The sequence below is a fragment of the Chenopodium quinoa genome, unplaced genomic scaffold, assembly GCF_001683475.1.
Source record: "Chenopodium quinoa cultivar QQ74 unplaced genomic scaffold, ASM168347v1, whole genome shotgun sequence".
Lineage (NCBI taxonomy): Eukaryota > Viridiplantae > Streptophyta > Magnoliopsida > Caryophyllales > Amaranthaceae > Chenopodium > Chenopodium quinoa.
Window position 1 is genome coordinate 125,385 of NW_018742244.1, and position 16,614 is coordinate 141,998.

The 16,614-nt window shown below is 41.7% G+C and overlaps 1 protein-coding gene across 1 annotated transcript; it reads left to right on the forward strand.

Annotated features, from left to right (window-relative positions):
• The first annotated feature begins 10,457 nt into the window (after nucleotides 1–10,457).
• LOC110738050 (beta carbonic anhydrase 5, chloroplastic-like) lies at nucleotides 10,458–14,088 on the forward strand. The gene is made up of 9 exons (XM_021918416.1): nucleotides 10,458–10,545; nucleotides 10,643–10,713; nucleotides 11,491–11,652; nucleotides 11,761–11,809; nucleotides 11,968–12,081; nucleotides 12,188–12,241; nucleotides 13,078–13,166; nucleotides 13,301–13,406; nucleotides 13,505–14,088. The coding sequence occupies exons 1-9, from the start codon at nucleotides 10,486–10,488 to the stop codon at nucleotides 13,700–13,702; spliced, it is 903 nt and encodes a 300-aa protein (XP_021774108.1). The 5' UTR covers nucleotides 10,458–10,485; the 3' UTR covers nucleotides 13,703–14,088.
• Nucleotides 14,089–16,614: the final 2,526 nt, after the last annotated feature.

Below are 16,614 nucleotides of genomic sequence, written 5' to 3' on the forward strand. Positions count from 1 at the left end.
TCATCGCCACGGTGGCCAACCACGACGTCAGTAAGGTCCTTGTTGACGGTGGCAGCGGAGCAAACATTCTGTTCCGAAAGGCCTACAATCAAATCAAGCTGAAGCCCAAGCACCTTACGCCGGTACCCTACCCGGTATCCGGGTTCAATGGGGCTTCAACTTATCCAGATGGGAAGGTGACACTTCCTGTCACCATCGGCTGCGATGAGGCAGCCAGGAATGTCATGATTGAATTTTTGGTCATTGACACTCCTTCAGTGTACAACGTGATTTTGGGGAGACCCATAATTCATGAGATCCAAGGGGTCGTCTCAACTTATCATCAGCTGATGATTTACGTCTCAGACGCTGACTTCCCCGAAAGGATACAGGGAAACCAAAAGGACACCCGAAGGTGCAACTACCTCAAGCCATCCAGTAGTCGCCCAGATGACGACAAGGATGAGGAGGAGAAAGAAAAAGAAAGAGAGCCAAGCACAAAAAAGCCGAAAGGCCTAAGTACTTCGGCCCAAGGATCTGTACCCAGAGAAAAAGGGCCCGAAAGGGAAAAGGCTAGCTCTTTAGCTGAACCGAAAGACTCAGAGAGCCAGCCGAAGAATAAAAAGACTGGGACACCTGCTGACATAGGCAGCAGGCCAGATTCTGAAGAGTCTAGTCCATCAGCAATGGATATGGACCAACAGACTGAAACAGTTCAGTTGGGCGAAGGAGACGTTGAGAAATGTGTAACAATCGGGATGGACCTTGATCCGAACACCCGTTGTGAACTTATTCAGCTCCTTCGGGACAACAGAGATGTGTTTGCTTTCTCGGCAGCTGATATGCCCGGGATAAGTCCAGACCTCATCTCCCATAAGCTTAATGTTGACCCAACGTGTCGACCAATTAAGCAAAAGAAGCGGAATTACTCCGCTAATAAGAACCGAGACATCGCAGCCGAGGTCAAAAAGTTGCTGGAGGCAGGCTTCATCGAGCCTTGACAATATCCAGAATGGCTGGCAAATGTGGTGATGGTTCAGAAGGCCAATGGTACCTGGAGGATGTGCGTTGACTTCACGGACCTAAATAAGGCTTGTCCGAAGGATTTCTATCCCTTGCCGAGGATCGATCAGCTAGTCGATTCGACAAGTGGCCATGCCTTACTTAATTTCATGGACGCATTCTCGGGGTATCATCAGATCTTCATGCACCCCGACGATCGAGCAAAGACGGCATTCGTCACGAACGCTGGGGTGTACAATTACAAAATGATGCCCTTCGGATTGAAAAATGCGGGGGAAACCTATCAAAGGCTGGTGGATCAAGTTTTCGCCGATCAAAAGGGCCGAAACATGGAAGTCTACGTCGACGAACCGATCGTCAAAAGCAAAAAATCTGAGGACCATGTTAAAGACCTGGCTGAAACTTTCGCCACCTTAAGAAAGCATCAAATGAAGCTGAATCCGAAGAAGTGTGTCTTCGGCGTGAAGTCAGGGAAATTCCTTGGGTTCATAGTCAGCAAGAGGGGGATTGATGCCAATCCCTCCAAAGTCAAAGCAGCGCTCGACCTTCCTGAGCCGAAAACAAAGCGGGATGTTCAGCGGCTCACTGGAAGAATGGCAGCCCTTTCGAGGTTCATTTCCAGAGCTTCGGATAAGGGGTTACCTTTCTTCAAAGCCCTGAAACTCCCGAGAACAAAAGAGCTCGTTTGGGAGAAAGAGCAAAAAGAAGCCTTTAAACAGCTTCGGGAGCATCTGGCTCAACTCCCAACGCTGGCTAGCCCAGCAGAAGGAGAAACTTTGTACCTGTATGTGGCTGTTAGCCCAGCCACCATCAGTGCAGTACTGCTGAAGGAAGAAAGCAAAAGTCAGCAACCGATCTATTTTGTCAGTCATACACTGACGGATGCCGAGACTCGCTACCCTCTACTCGAGAAAGTCGCTTTTGCGGTAGTAGTAGCTGCTCAGAAGCTGAGGCCCTATTTTGATTGTCATCAGATAGTGGTCTTAACTGATCAGCCGTTGGAAAAAGTTCTCGGCAAAGTTGAAAAATCTGGTAGGCTAGCCAAGTGGGCTTTTGAGCTCACCGAATTCAGCATCAGCTACCGTCCGAGGGCTGCCATTAAGGCTCAAGCTCTAGCGGATTTCTTGGCCGAATGCTCATACCAAGAAGCGCTAGATAATGAAAATAAAGTCTGGACCGTGTTTACGGATGGATCTTCCACCGAAAATGGTTCGGGGGCAGGAGTAGTGATAACTTCTCCCGAAGGCAAATCCTTCGAGTATGCACTGAAATTTTCTTTTAAGGCCTCGAACAATGAAGCCGAATATGAGGTAGCAATCGCTGGCCTAGAATTGTGCATCTCCCTGGAAGCCGATCATGTCTGCCTGAAAACAGACTCTCAGCTAGTTGCATATCAGATCAGCGGCAGCTACGAGGCCAAAGAGCCCTCCATGATAGCTTATCTTGCCAAGATCAAATCAGTCATTGCAAAGCTGAAAACTTTTGAGGTTCAGCTGATCCCAAGGGGTCAGAATACTCAAGCCGATGCACTCTCTAAACTTGCCAGTTCAACTCTTACTGAGCTGAACATATCTGTATATGTGGAAGTGCGTCGAGAAAGAAGTGTCGACGAAGCACCTGAAGTGTGCTGCGCTGACCCAGAACCTAGTTGGATGGACCCCATCCTAGCTTTCAAACTTCGGGGAGAGACTCCCGAAGATAGAGCTTTGGCCTCCAAGATGAAGAGAACCAGCTCAAGGTTCATTGTCTTCAGGGGGGAGCTTCTGAAAAAGTCCTTCTCAGCCCCATTGCTGAAATGCGTGGGACCAACAGATGCAGATTATATCCTACGGGAGATTCACCTCGGCATATGTGGGAACCACATCGGGGGAAGGACCTTAGCCCACAAGGCATTGAGGGCTGGATATTACTGGCCCACCATGATCGCAGATGCTAAGGAGCTGGTCCGGAAATGCGAAAAATGTCAAAAATACGCTCCAGTTATCCACCAGCCAGCAAGGGATCTTCAGCCGATCCTTAATCCACTCCCGTTTGCCCAATGGGGACTGGATATACTAGGACCATTTCCAGAGGCTGTGTACCAGAAAAAATGGCTGATAGTCGGTGTTAACTACTTCAGTAAGTGGATCGAGGCCGAAGCAGCCTCGAACATTACAGAGCAAACTGTCAGAAAATTTATCTGGCAGAATATCATCACTCGTTTCGGCATCCCGAGAGTATTTGTCTTCGATCATGGGAGGCAATTCGATAACTTACCGCTGAAGCGGTATACAGATCAGTTCGGCATCAAACTGGCATATTCAGCGGTATTCCACCCACAAAGTAACGGACAAGCCGAAGCTGCAAATAAACAGATCCTAAATGCCCTCAAAAAGAGGGTGGAAGATCAAAAGTCCAAGTGGCTGGGGGAGCACCCTGGAACCCTTTGGTCCCTTCGAACAACTGAAAAAGAGGCAACGGGCTATTCACCTTTTGAGCTAGTGTATGGTGCCGAAGCCGTTCTTCTAGTGGAAATTGGCTCTGAAAGCCTACGAGTGCACCACTTCTCGGCTGAGAATGAGCGACTGATGAAGGAATCTCTCGATTTCCTCGACGAAGTAAGAGACTCAGACCGAGACAGAACGGCTGCTTATAAGCAGAGAATCAGCAAATTTTACAACCGAAGGGTCCATGCAAGGCCTCTTAAAATTGGAGACCTTGTCCTTCGGAATGCTGCTGCAGTTCAGAAAGGCCGAATCCATGGGAAACTCTCAGCTGCATGGGAAGGGCCCTATGAAATCTGTGGTGAGCTTCAGCTAGGGACATACCGACTTCGGCAGTTGGACGGAACTGAGTTGAAAATCACTGGAACGCTGATGTACTGAAAAAATATCATGTGTAAACCCTTCGGGGCAGAACAATCTTTATAAGTACATTTTGAATTAATGAAAGGCCTTGGAGCCACCATTTATATAAATATTTGCAACTTTTTATTCTTTCAAAGTTTTCTTGGTTCTATCTACTCTTCAAGGGTTTTTTATTCAGCCTCGTCTGAAACCTTCGCCTTCGGGTTACTGGGTTTCAGATTGCTGACAAAACTCGTCTTTTTAAAGAACACTGGTCTTTCAGCTGAAGTCAAACTTTAGTAAGACTTGTTCTCCAAAGGCATGAGTCCATGGACAATTCTGGGATATTGCCTTAACTGAGCCTTGTATTCCAGAAAGCCATTATCCGAAACATTGCCTTCAGTTGGCCTTGTGTTTCGGATATCCATTTTCTAAAGATAGACAGAAAATCAAGGATATCAGCAACTGTTGGAAATTGTTTATTCAGCCTCGTTTGCAACCTTCGCCTTCAGGTAACTGGGTTTCAGATTGCTGACAAACTCGTCTTTTTAAAGAACTCTGGTCTTTCAGCTGAAGTCAAGCTTTAGTAAGATTTTTTCTCCAAAGGCATGAGTCCACGGACAAGTCTGGGATATTGCCTTAACTGAGCCTTGTATCCCAGAAAGCCATTATCCGAAGCATTGCCTTCAGTTGGCCCTGTGTTTCGGATACCCATTTTTAAGCAATAAAGAAATTGTTTATTCAGCTGAAGTCATACTTCAAAATCTGGGGGGGCAAGAGGCACTACCAGTGCAAGTTTACGTTCAGCAGAATTAAAGAAACAGTAAAGCATTCAAAGACAAAGCAGTTGAAGAAAGGGACGTCAAATTAATAATTCATGCTCAGAAATTGAGCTACAAGTTCAAATAAGTTAAAAAACTATATCGGCAGCCGCCCACAAGAGGAAAATAACAGCTGCCGAAATACGTACAGAAGCAAAAAATAAACTGTTTGTACGACAAGGCAAGCTGAAGCAAAAAACAAACAAGGCAAAAATTCAGAAAGCGGCAAGTCTAAAGTTGAGCACATGATGAACCGCAAGATTCTGAAGACGACTGCCCGAGTTCCTATGCTTCAGCCCGAGGATCAGACTGATTAGCGTTGTGGGGCCCCATGGTGGTCTCAGCCCCAGCAGCAGAAGAAGCAGGCTTTGCACTCTGCCGAGCCTCCCTTTCCCTCTGTTCAGCCTCCAACTCCATTCTCTCAGCTTCTTCTTCGGCTTCCTCAGCCTTAAGGATTTCAGCTTCGATTGGAGTTGCATATTTCATATGAAGGTCTTCGGGATCCTGGACCCATTCAGCACATTTGGACCAGTCCAACTTCGGCTCAGCATGTAGGCAGACTCTTCGGCACACTCTGAACCCGTTTCTGAAACCCATTTCATACTCTTCTTGGGTATAGACACGGACTTTGAGTAGAGCCTCAGCATCAGCCAACTTCTTCTTTGTCTCCTCCAAGTCTTCCTTGGATTTCTTCAGCTTATCGGCGAGCTTGGAGGAGGAACCTTTTAGCTCATTCAGCTCCTGCTGAACTTGGGAAGCCTCTGTCTGAGCCTGGGCCACTTCTTCCTTTTTGACCATCAGCTGATCCTCAGCTTCTTGGAGCTTATCTCTCTGAGCTTCAGCAGCATCAACAGCCTCTGAGAGTTGGACATTCCGGGCTTGGAGCATCTCTTCAGCGGCCATTCTACTGGCTTCAAGAGCTTCCAGTTTTTGCTGCACTTCAGCTTGTGCAGCAACTCCTTCCTGGATTCGGCTCTCAATGGTAGCCTTGAATTTGGAGATGTCCACTCCCATGTGCTCTTGAAGGAATTTTTCTTCTTCCATCAGTGGGGGAAAAACTTCCTTCTCCATAGCATCGCAGAAGGTTTTAAGGGCTTCAGCAGCTCTTTTCTCATATTCTTCACCCTTCTGCTGCTTCTCTTCAGCTGCTGCTTGCTTCAGCTTAGCAAGCTTTAACTCCCCCTCAACTACCTTTTTCTCGTGCTCGGCAGCGTCCACCCTATCTTGTAGGGTATCTATCAGCTCTACAGTGAGAGTCTGATTGTGCACGAACTGAAACAGGAGCACAAGTCAACATAAAATAAATAATAATAATAATTGAAACTGAATTGAAGAGCTGAATTGAAAAAGAGATAAAGGCAAGGAGAATCACCTGCATCATCAGCAGTTGGTTAGACCTGGCTGGGTCTGGAACTGATCTGCTGGATTCGCCCATCCCAGCAGTGGCCTTCAGCGACCAGATTCTTGCCCTATCTACTTCGGACATCCCAGCAAAATCGCCGAAGTAGGCTACAGCACCTTCTCGGTTCTGACCCCATATGAGGTCCCAGATGTGATGTGGGATTGGAATTCGAGGGGCCGAGAAACCCATTTCTCCAGACTGCAGCGTCTGGAAGGAAGGGAAGGATGACGATGGAGCTTCTTTAATCTTGGATGGCTCGGCATCCCCCTTCTTCTCAGAAGAGTCAATTATTATGACTTCTTCTTCTTCAGGTGTGAGGACGAAGGCCTCAACCTCTCTTGCAATGTCTGCCGTGAAACCCTCAGCACTGGGCATCACGGCATCCTCATTCCTGTGCTCAGCAGCAATCTCTTGAACTTCCTCTTGGACCCCTCCCTTAGGTTCGGGAGTTTTCTGATCCACCTCCATCTCGGGAGGTGGCGGAGGGGTCTTTGGAGGTGATTGAGGTGGTGGCCGGGGAACCCTCGGCGATCCATTGCCTTCCTCGGGTTCCCTTATTTCGACGCCGATGGTCATCGGCCTCCGCTGAAAGTCATGCGGGCCGATGATGGCCATTCTTCGTCGCCTTTTCTGAAGCGGCTGCTCGTCCATGTCTGAGTCTGAAGACTCTTCTTGTATCTGGTCTTCGGGACGAACAGGGGCTTTCCCTTCTCTATGTCTATTACTCTCTTCGGACTGAAAAAGACAGGGGGGAGGAAGAATGTGAGTACAAAAAAAAAAAAAATATAGCAGACAAAACTAAGTCTAAAAGCTCACCGAGGTCTTCAGCAAAGCCTCGTCTTCTTCAGCTGCCCTAGCTGCAACTTCTTCTTCAGCAGCCCTGGAGGACCCTTCTCCTCCTTCACAAGCTTCAATAACCCGTGCAACCTCTTCGGCCGTACGGGCAGCTTCAGCTTCTTCGTCTAGCAGCTGAAACCAGGGATCTCTCTTCTTCCACCAAGGCTTCTGCCTCTGATACAGAGCAACAACCTCAATTTGGAAATGGGAAGAGTCTAGATGAACTTCCCTATGCCTCGGTTCAGTGATAGAGGGGGCCCGATCAGTTACAACTCGTTCTCGGTTGACGCCAAGACGAGCGTAGTTAATGCCGACGTTGGTCTCGTCCCGCTCTGAAAAGGAAGAGGGAAAAGGTCAGTTCAGTTAGGTTGGCACAGCATAAAAGTGCGAAGTGAAAGAGGAAAAGAGATAATTAAAAGGCCTCGGCCCCAGCCGAAGAACCTTACCATCCTTAAACTTTCGGCTGAGGCCGACAGCTGCTAGCATGTTCTCTTGGAAAACATAATGCGTATCGGGGAGCCAAGTCTCCGGGATATGTTGCATTCGGCCGCTGCCCCCCCGGTTCGGCAGCTTACCGAAGATGTTCTGTTGATTAAGGTTCGGATCTGGGCTGTTATCTTCGGGGGGACCTAAACTTCCCATGTCGGGGTCAGGCTCAGCAAGATACCTGGGAGCGCTGAAGACGTAAGGGTGGCCCGGGTCCGTGGGTGCCCTAACCCAAATCCATTGACCTCTCCAGTCCTGGTCTGAAGAGTCGTTCGGCCACATGGTTAGGTACTGGGGCCGAGACTCAATCCGGTACCACCCAGAACCATGACTTCCGTGCCCACTTTGAATATTTGGCACTAGCCGATGGAGCTTTTTGAAGCAGTGCAGGTTCGGCACATACCTGAAGAACTTGCAGACCCATAAGTATGTCATTCCCCTTCGGATGCTAATGGGAGTTAGCTGACATAGGGAAATATTGTAATGGATCAGCAAGTCTCGGACGAATACGTCCAAAGGGAACCTCAGCCCATACTGAAGTTGTCTTGTGTACACCCCCACATACCTCGGGGGTGGACGATGGATTCTATCGGATGCCACGGGCATTCGGCACCAATACCCATCAGCTTCAAGGATGCCGTAATGCAACTCAATTTGTTCGGCAAACCGATACTGTTCGACATTCTCCACCCACCATGAGTAGGGGCGGTTCTTTATCATGGCCGAAGCTAGTTCGGCATCCTCCCACTCTGAAAACCCAGGAAGGATGTCCCAAAGGATAGCGGGAACTTCGTCGTCCCGACCAGAAGCGCTCGGCCCCTCCGTTCTCTGAGGAGGAGCCGAAGAAATGGGAGTCGCCCTAATCCCTTCAGTAGGGTCAGACTCTACTCTCTGTCCATTCCAGGTCCCAATCCTGTTCCTGGGATCGGGAATTGGCCTTGCTCTTTTTGGAGCACGGGCTCTACCTCTAACTCCTCTCACCATTGATGAATTTCGAAGAAAAAAGTCGAAAAAAAGGGAAGGAGTTCAAATTCGAAGAAAAATAAACTAAAATAAAAGGAATTTACCTTAATCTGAAGCGAAAGTTGCCGATTTACGAATTGGTAGTGACGAGTCTCAGTTTCTAAGCCTAATGCTCGGGGAATTTGCGAAGTTTTGATGCGGGTTCTTGGGTTCTCTCGAGAATTCTGGGTTTGTGTTGGTGAATAAGTGAGGAGAGATGACGCGCCTCTAATTATGTCCCCAGAAATGGGAATACGGGGAGTCCGCGTTTCAATTTCTCTTAAATACCCCACTAAGTAACCGTTAAACACACGACCCTGCGATTAAACTGCCCATTATCCGTCCAACTTCCACAATTATTCGCCTTAACTGTTGTTATCTCATTAATTACGGTTTAAATTCAAATTTTTGGATTAATTAAATCATTCACTTCCCTCCTTTTCTGATTAAATCAAACCCGACCCGTCATCCTTCCAAATCGGGTCTGGGGGGCAAGTTGTTTGTGTCCAATTTAGTCCAATTGGGCCTAGTCATTAAATGATCCAATTAAAAGCCCAAGGTTAAGGTTCATCTCTCCAACTGTGCTAAAGTCAAAGATCAGTCCTCAAGGCACGTCAATTGGGCTAAGGCCCAACTTCTCCATATATGCAAAGGTATAAAAGCCATCAATATTACATTTGTACATTCATTCAACAAAGCCTCAAGCAATTAATTCTCTTGCATAGTGTTCTCTTTCTACACACTGTACTGACTTTAGCACCGGAGGGGCCTTCCTCGGCAACACCCCCGAGGCTAGTTTACGTGTGTTTACTGTGCAGGAAACCTTCGGCCCAACATCACTTGGACCGAATCCAGTCTTCTCCACTTCATCGGACCTTCAACAAGATCCCATTGTTTTCAACCGAAACAACTCGTAAAATAAATAAATGAGTTCGATGGGATCAAAGCCACAACATGAATATCACGTCGTGTATAACTCCATCCGTCACACTTTACTTGTTCCATAGTCATTTGAGACTTTTAAGAATTGAAAAAAGTAGATGAAAAAAAAATAGATGGACAAATGTGATAAAGTTTCTAAATACTCGCAGTTAATCAGAACACATGCAGTATAAAATGTTTATGAACACATAGTGTGTAGGAATTCAACTACTTTCAATTCTAAACATTACTAGTACAATATATGTTTTTTTAATTTTATATAGCTATAATACGCTCCAATTCCCCCCGCATGTTTAAAAGATTAAACTCGACTCATCCATAGAACGAGCCAAACCGAGCCGAGCCGTTACCAAGTGATAGTCAGCGAGTCCTCTGGAGCTGCTCTATTTGCGGTAAGTACCAAATACTGAAATACCCAAAAAGAAAGCACAGACTGACATAGTTTTCTCCGTCTTTCTTGGAGAAAACTTGATTAGCAAATAGAATATGAAATTAGATCTGGATAACCTACCAAAATCACAACTGTCTTCTTCTTTCTGTAATTTCTCTCTCTTCCTTTATTTTTTTAACTTTAATTTTTTGAAAGAAGAACAACGAATGAGCACTCTCACACCACTTCTTATTAAAGTTTCAAATTCTCTTCTCCCAAATGTCTGCTACCACTACCACTAATTTTTCTCCTACTTTTTCTTCTCTCTCTTCTTCTTCTTCTTCTTCTTTCTTCTTCTTCTTCTTCTTTCTTCTTCTTCTTCTTCTTCTTCTTCTTCTTCTTCTTCTTCTTCTTCTTCTTCTTCTTCTTCTTCTTCTTCTTCTTCTTTCTTCTTCTTCTTCTTCTTCTTCTTCTTCTTCTTCTTCTTCTTCTTCTTCTTCTTCTTCTTCTTTCTTCTTCTTCTTCTTCTTCTTCTTCTTCTTCTTCTTCTTCTTCTTCTTTCTTCTTCTTCTTCTTCTTCTTCTTCTTCTTCTTCTTCTTCTTCTTCTTCTTCTTCTTCTTCTTCTTCTTCTTCTTCTTCTTCTTCTTCTTCTTCTTCTTCTTCTTCTTCTTCTTCTTCTTCTTCTTCTTCTTCTTCTTCTTCTTCTTCTTCTTCTTCTTCTTTCTTCTTCTTCTTCTTTCTTCTTCTTCTTCTTCTTCTTCTTTCTTCTTCTTTTCTTCTTCTTCTTCTTCTTCTTTATGACTTCTCTTCGATCTCTTTCTCTTTCTTCATCTCTCGATTTTCCCAACAATTCCGCTGTAATTTTTCCCTCTTTGTATTGTTCCCCTGTTTTTTTGTTCTGGGTTGATTGTTGATTTTTCTGATTGTACTTATTTTTTGGGTTTTTTGATGCAGATCTTTGGTTCTACTTTGAAATTGGGAGAAAATGAGCTGACCATTTTGAGATTATCGACTAATTCTTCCAAGTAATCACTTTCTCATTGTTTGTTTTTTGTATTTGGTGCATCATTTGCTATATTACTGTTACATTATAGGTTGATTGTGCTTTGGAATTTTCTTTTTGATTCACGTTATTATGGGGTGTGATGATACACTGAGCTATTGAATTGGGTTAAGAAATTGGGTTTTAATTTGCTTTGATGTGACCTGTTGGATTGATTTTGATGCTCACATGCTAAGGGCACGATGTCTATTATACACTCGGGTGTAAAATTAATTTAGTTTACGAGTAGAAGAATGTGAGAGGTTGTAAAATTACACCTGGGTTTTTGATGGAAACTGCCAAAGACAAGATCTTTCTTCTTAAGAATTGAACTTTATTGCTAAAGAAGAAAAAATATATTGGTTTTTGGAGTTTATGACAATGGGTTGTATGTCAACTGCTAACTCTTAGTCCATGTTTGGAAACATATAAAAAGGGGAAAGGGTACTATTAATTATTAACATTTCTTAGTTGTTAGGTAAAACTAAGAATAGAAATCCCTTGTATCAAATCAAGACTTGAGAGGGACTGCTGCCCCAAATATTAGTTAGTCATTTTTGAAGTAACTAGAGCTTTTGTGTTTGCTGTTTTAGTTTTGTTAGTAGATCTTGCAATAAGCTACCTCATACCATTGCAGTAAAATGTCTTTTATAGGTCATATGGTTCTAGAAGTATAAGTACTACTGATGTAAGTTGAGCATCTTTAGCTTAATTGAATCACAATTTTCATGTTAGAACTTGTGTTATGCTCACTTTGCAGGATTAATCCTGTTTTGAGACTAAAAGCTTCGAGGATATCTCTGGAACTGACTAAAGAGGCTGGAAATATCAAAGAAAACATGTCAGAAGATACTTTGAATGGTCGTGATCCATTTTGTACCATGAAGCAACGGTTTTTGACCTTCAAGAAGGAAAAATACTTGTAAGTGTAATTGTGGTCTAACTGCTTTTTCTTTATCTAAAGAAAGTACTAGTAGCTGGGTTTTCTTCATACTTCAATTTGTGATTTCTTCTTAATTTGAATATGTAGGGGAAACATAGAACACTATCAGAACCTTGCTGAGACTCAATCGCCCAAGGTATGTACTGCTTTCAATTAATGGATTCCTCTTAAAGGAACATGTTTGAGCAACTAAATTTCCCTATATACCCTATGTGAAAATTACTTCGACAGTAATTTATTTTCCACCTAGATTGGACTGAACATGGGACAGCTAACTGACAGTTTTGGGAACAGTTTACAGTGATTGCTTGTGCAGATTCTAGAGTTTGTCCTTCTAACATCCTTGGATTTCAACCTGGAGAAGCTTTCACTGTGAGAAATGTGGCGAATCTGGTGCCCCCTTTTGAGGTATTATGTTTCCTCTATTCATTATTAGAAAGTTTAAAAGGGTATATATTGTAAAAAATATGTGAGTTCCATGTTGAATCTGATTTTGAGTTTGCTGTTCGTGCAGACTGGGCCCTCAGAGACAAAAGCCGCGCTTGAATTTTCTGTTAATGCTCTTGAGGTAAATTGCTCTGAGTTCTTTTTATCCTGAACCTGTGACAAACTTATATTAATATGAGCACTGGAAGACATATCTTGATTACATTGTGAAGTAGTGAACAGTATTCCTGCATATGCTTTCATTTATGTTTGGATAACAATAATACCCTTCCATTTTCCTTCCATATCTCTCCAGCAAATGGAGGGATTTGGGTTATTAAAAGGGGAAGGAGAAGCATGTTAGCACTTTGGACATAAAAGATCCTTATGCTTCCTAGATTAGACCTTGCAAATAGGTTGTTTTTGTTGGGCTTCATTAAAGTTGATGTGGGCATTTTTGGGTTATAATGTAATTAATTAAAGGGCATTAAGGCTATTTTGAATTGGGTCAAATTTAAGTCTATTGCTTAATAGCTTAACAATTCAATGTCTCATATTACTTTTGGTGTCAATTTGGATCAATAAAGTTTGTTTGGGTTGAAATCAGGTTACATTGCTTCGACTGTTCAGGTGGCCCTGTAATCAGATATGTATCAGTAAGTCTAGCTTCCTTAATACATAGAATGTAGAAATACGAAAGATGTGAAATTCTTGACTGGGAGCAAGTTAAAAAAAAAAAAGAGAAAAAGAAATAAAAATGTGAAATACAAAAGATGTGAAATTCTTGACTGGGAGCAAGTTGTGTGAAAATAACTAAGTCCTCTGAACAGTTCCGGAACAAAACCACAATCTAATTTCCACAAGTCCTTGAAACAGCTCCATTGTCGGATAACTTAATGAAAACTCCTTTACATCTGTCAATTCTGTCCTAAGGGTCTTCTGCGTGGAAATCTGTTAATTGTTTTCTCATTTTTCCAGGTTGAAAATATTCTGGTTGTTGGCCATAGCCGCTGTGGTGGGATCCGTGCCCTCATGAGTATGGAGGATGTAGAAGAAGAAGATTCAAGGTTCCAGGTCTATCTAAATATTATTTTCCATGCAAACCTAAAAAACAAATTAAAATGAAGAAAACAATTGTCTTTTAACTTATAGTATTTAGAAGTGTACTAATTTTTTGATTCTATTCTTTATTGCTTACTAGGAGCTTCATTAAAAGTTGGGTTATATTTGGCAAGAATGCAAGGGTTAGCACCAAATCCGTGGCTTCCAACCTACACCTTGACCAACAGTGTCGACATTGTGAGAAGGTGCACCACATTGACAAACTTTGATTTGGATAAGAATGAAGGTTTATAATTTTCAACCTGAATTTCTTTGCCAACTTTCCTGATTTGTTCTTTGACAGGAATCTATCAACCACTCACTAATGAATTTGCTTACATACCCTTGGATCAAAGAAAGAGTTGCGAAAGGTACACTTTCTCTTCACGGAGGTTACTATAATTTTGTGGATGGCACATTCGAAAAGTGGACACTTGATTACAATCACAATGTTGAGGACGGTCATACATGTTCAGTAAAATCCCGGGAGTTTTGGAGCTGATTTGAGCTTCATTTCCACTGCAATTCCATTCATTTCTTTTGTATTAATCAATTGTATTGCTGTATAACTAAGGTTTGTCTTTATAAGCTTTGTGATTTTAATATTCTTAATGGGAGAAAGGATTCCTATTATGTACATAGATCCTCTCTCGATACTGGAGAGATCATGTTCTCCTACAATAAGGGGGGGTTTATAGTGGAGATATTACGCTACCATTGATCTCCCTCTTCAATAGATAGTAATTTGGTACTTTTACATATTCTTCTCCAATATAACATTCTTTACAGTTGAGTGCGTGGTTTGTAAGATATAGTTGTAACTTATTTATAGACAAAGTGTGATTGTTAGCATAAGATGCCAGTTCTATCAAGTATTCAAGTTGTTCAGCTGGAGATTAAGTATTTTGAGAAACTTGCGACAAATTTTCGTTTTAAGCAGCTACCATTTTGACATTATCTTTGGCTCCATTCATTTCATTGCGCTGTATACACGATAAAATATCAGATTGTTTTGAATGCAGTTACTCCATATGAGAGAAGGGACATACTGGTAAGAACAACTCTTTTTACAGGTTTGATGCACCAAACAATGATTTGGACACACTGAATTCAGAATTTCAGATACTGACTATTGGCATATGTCTTTACCTTGTCATTACACATATTTGCTCTGAAAACATAGATGAAACTCTCCATCGTTGGACTCGTGGAGATGCGCTTGTAAAACACAGTTATGACTCTTATGAGCTTATGACTGATGTTTGTGTAGGCTATTTCTTTTGTGACTGATGTTTGTGTAGGCTATTTCTTTTGTTATTACCTCCGTTACATATTATTTGCAACGATTGGACATTATCCCTCTCTACTTTATGTCAAATCGTTGCAAATAATATGTAACGGAGGTAATAACAAAAGAAATAGCCTACCCTTGTAGAGAAACCTATCTTTGTTTTCGTATTTTTCATGTGGTGGATTCAAAATCGTGCCAAGATTTTGCAAATGTATGAAAACCAGAGTATTCTATTCTTGGAATTTATTTGTGAATTATGACTATTCTATTCTTGTTAAAGGTTCATTCCATTTCATTGCATTATTAAATATGGATACTTTTCCATCTTGGAAAAAAAAAAAAAAACAAACAAACAAACAGACTTTCAATCAATTCATTCCATTGTGAATGAACAATTGTAAACAATCAAAACAAAATCAATAATGATTAGTAGCACTAAATCAGTAATAAGCACAACACCAAAACAGTATCAAAGTATGATAGTACACTGTGTTGTATAATAATATAAACAATCTATTTTATTTTTGAGTATTGATGATACATTAAGTAATGATTTTGAATTCCCTCAAAAAAAAAAAAAAAAAAAAAAAAAAAAAAAAAATAATGATTTTGAAAATAATAACCAACACCAATGAAAATGAAGAATTCTCAATATCAAAGATGGTAAATTAATTCCCTATACTTCAGTTGATAGCTTGTTACATTATTTTATCTTGTTACCTAGGTTTTCAATGAAAGCTTGTACTTTGTATGGCCTAATTGATGTCGTTTCATGTATGACGGTTAATCATGTATGGTGATTAATGTTCCTTTAAGTGATGTGTTTATTGGCTGTATTATAATATTATACTCCGTATTTCGTAGTACTTTCAAGGTTGAATGACCTTGTTTTGTTTTATTTGTGATTGTAATACATGCATGAATTAAATTAAGTAGTCAATTAATTTTGACAAAGGTGTATGTGCATTTATACCGGCAGTTGTAAACTGTTACTGGTGTGACGATATTGTATTTTATGGCAAATGACGGAGTGCGTTTATACCACGGACATTTATGACAATATATTATGATTATATATGGTTTTAAATGACATTATATGACCCCGGAATATATCCCATAGCATCTCAAAACTTTTCAACACCGCTTCCCGAAACCTCTAAAACTGCCCAAAAAGCATGAATATAGCCTTTAATTTTGGAAAAATTTGACTTTTTTTGGCTCGGAAATAAAAATTGCCGAGATGATAACCATTGATCCTAATATCCTCTGGGAGTCCAATTAGGTGGGTGAAACCATCCAATTTTTCTTTAAGCATCCAATTTAGCCGTTTACATCTTGCATCAATTTCATAAACTCAAGCCTACCACGGACATTTATGTTAATATAAAATGATCATATATGGTTCCAAAAGACATTATATGACCTCGGGATGTATAGCCTAGTATCTTAAGACTTTTTTTACACCAAATCCCAAAACCTCCAAAATCGCCCAAAAAGCATGAATATTAGCCTTTAATTTTGGAAACTTTTGACTTTTCTTGCCCGGAAATCAAAATTGCCGAGATGATAACCATGGATCCTAATACCCACCGAGAGTCCAATTGGGTGGGTGAAATCATCCAATTTGCCTTTAAGCATCCAATATATTGTTTACAACTTGCACCAATTTCATAAAATCAAGCCTACCACAGATATTTATGACAACATATGATGATCATATATGGTTCCAAACTACATTATATGACCCCGGAATGTATAGCCTAGTATCATAAGATTTTTTGACATCGAGCCCCAAAACCTCCAAATCTGCCCAAAAATTCTTTTTTGTTTTTTGATTAGACGATGATTGTAGTCTAAAAAAAATGTAGTTGGATTGCGTAATATAATCTAGGGGGTGTTTTGTATAAAGTTTGATTATAAATTACTGTTTCATGATTCGACCTCAGTATGCCAAATTAGTGATTATTGCACCGTCTCTTGCACTCTTCACTACCAATGCAACTTAATTCTGAAATAGCCACATAGTTAAACCTAACTCAATCTGAGGGCTTTATAGACCTGTTTGTAGGCATTTCATGGTTCCAAATCAATTTATATACATTTGAGGGACACCCCATACATTT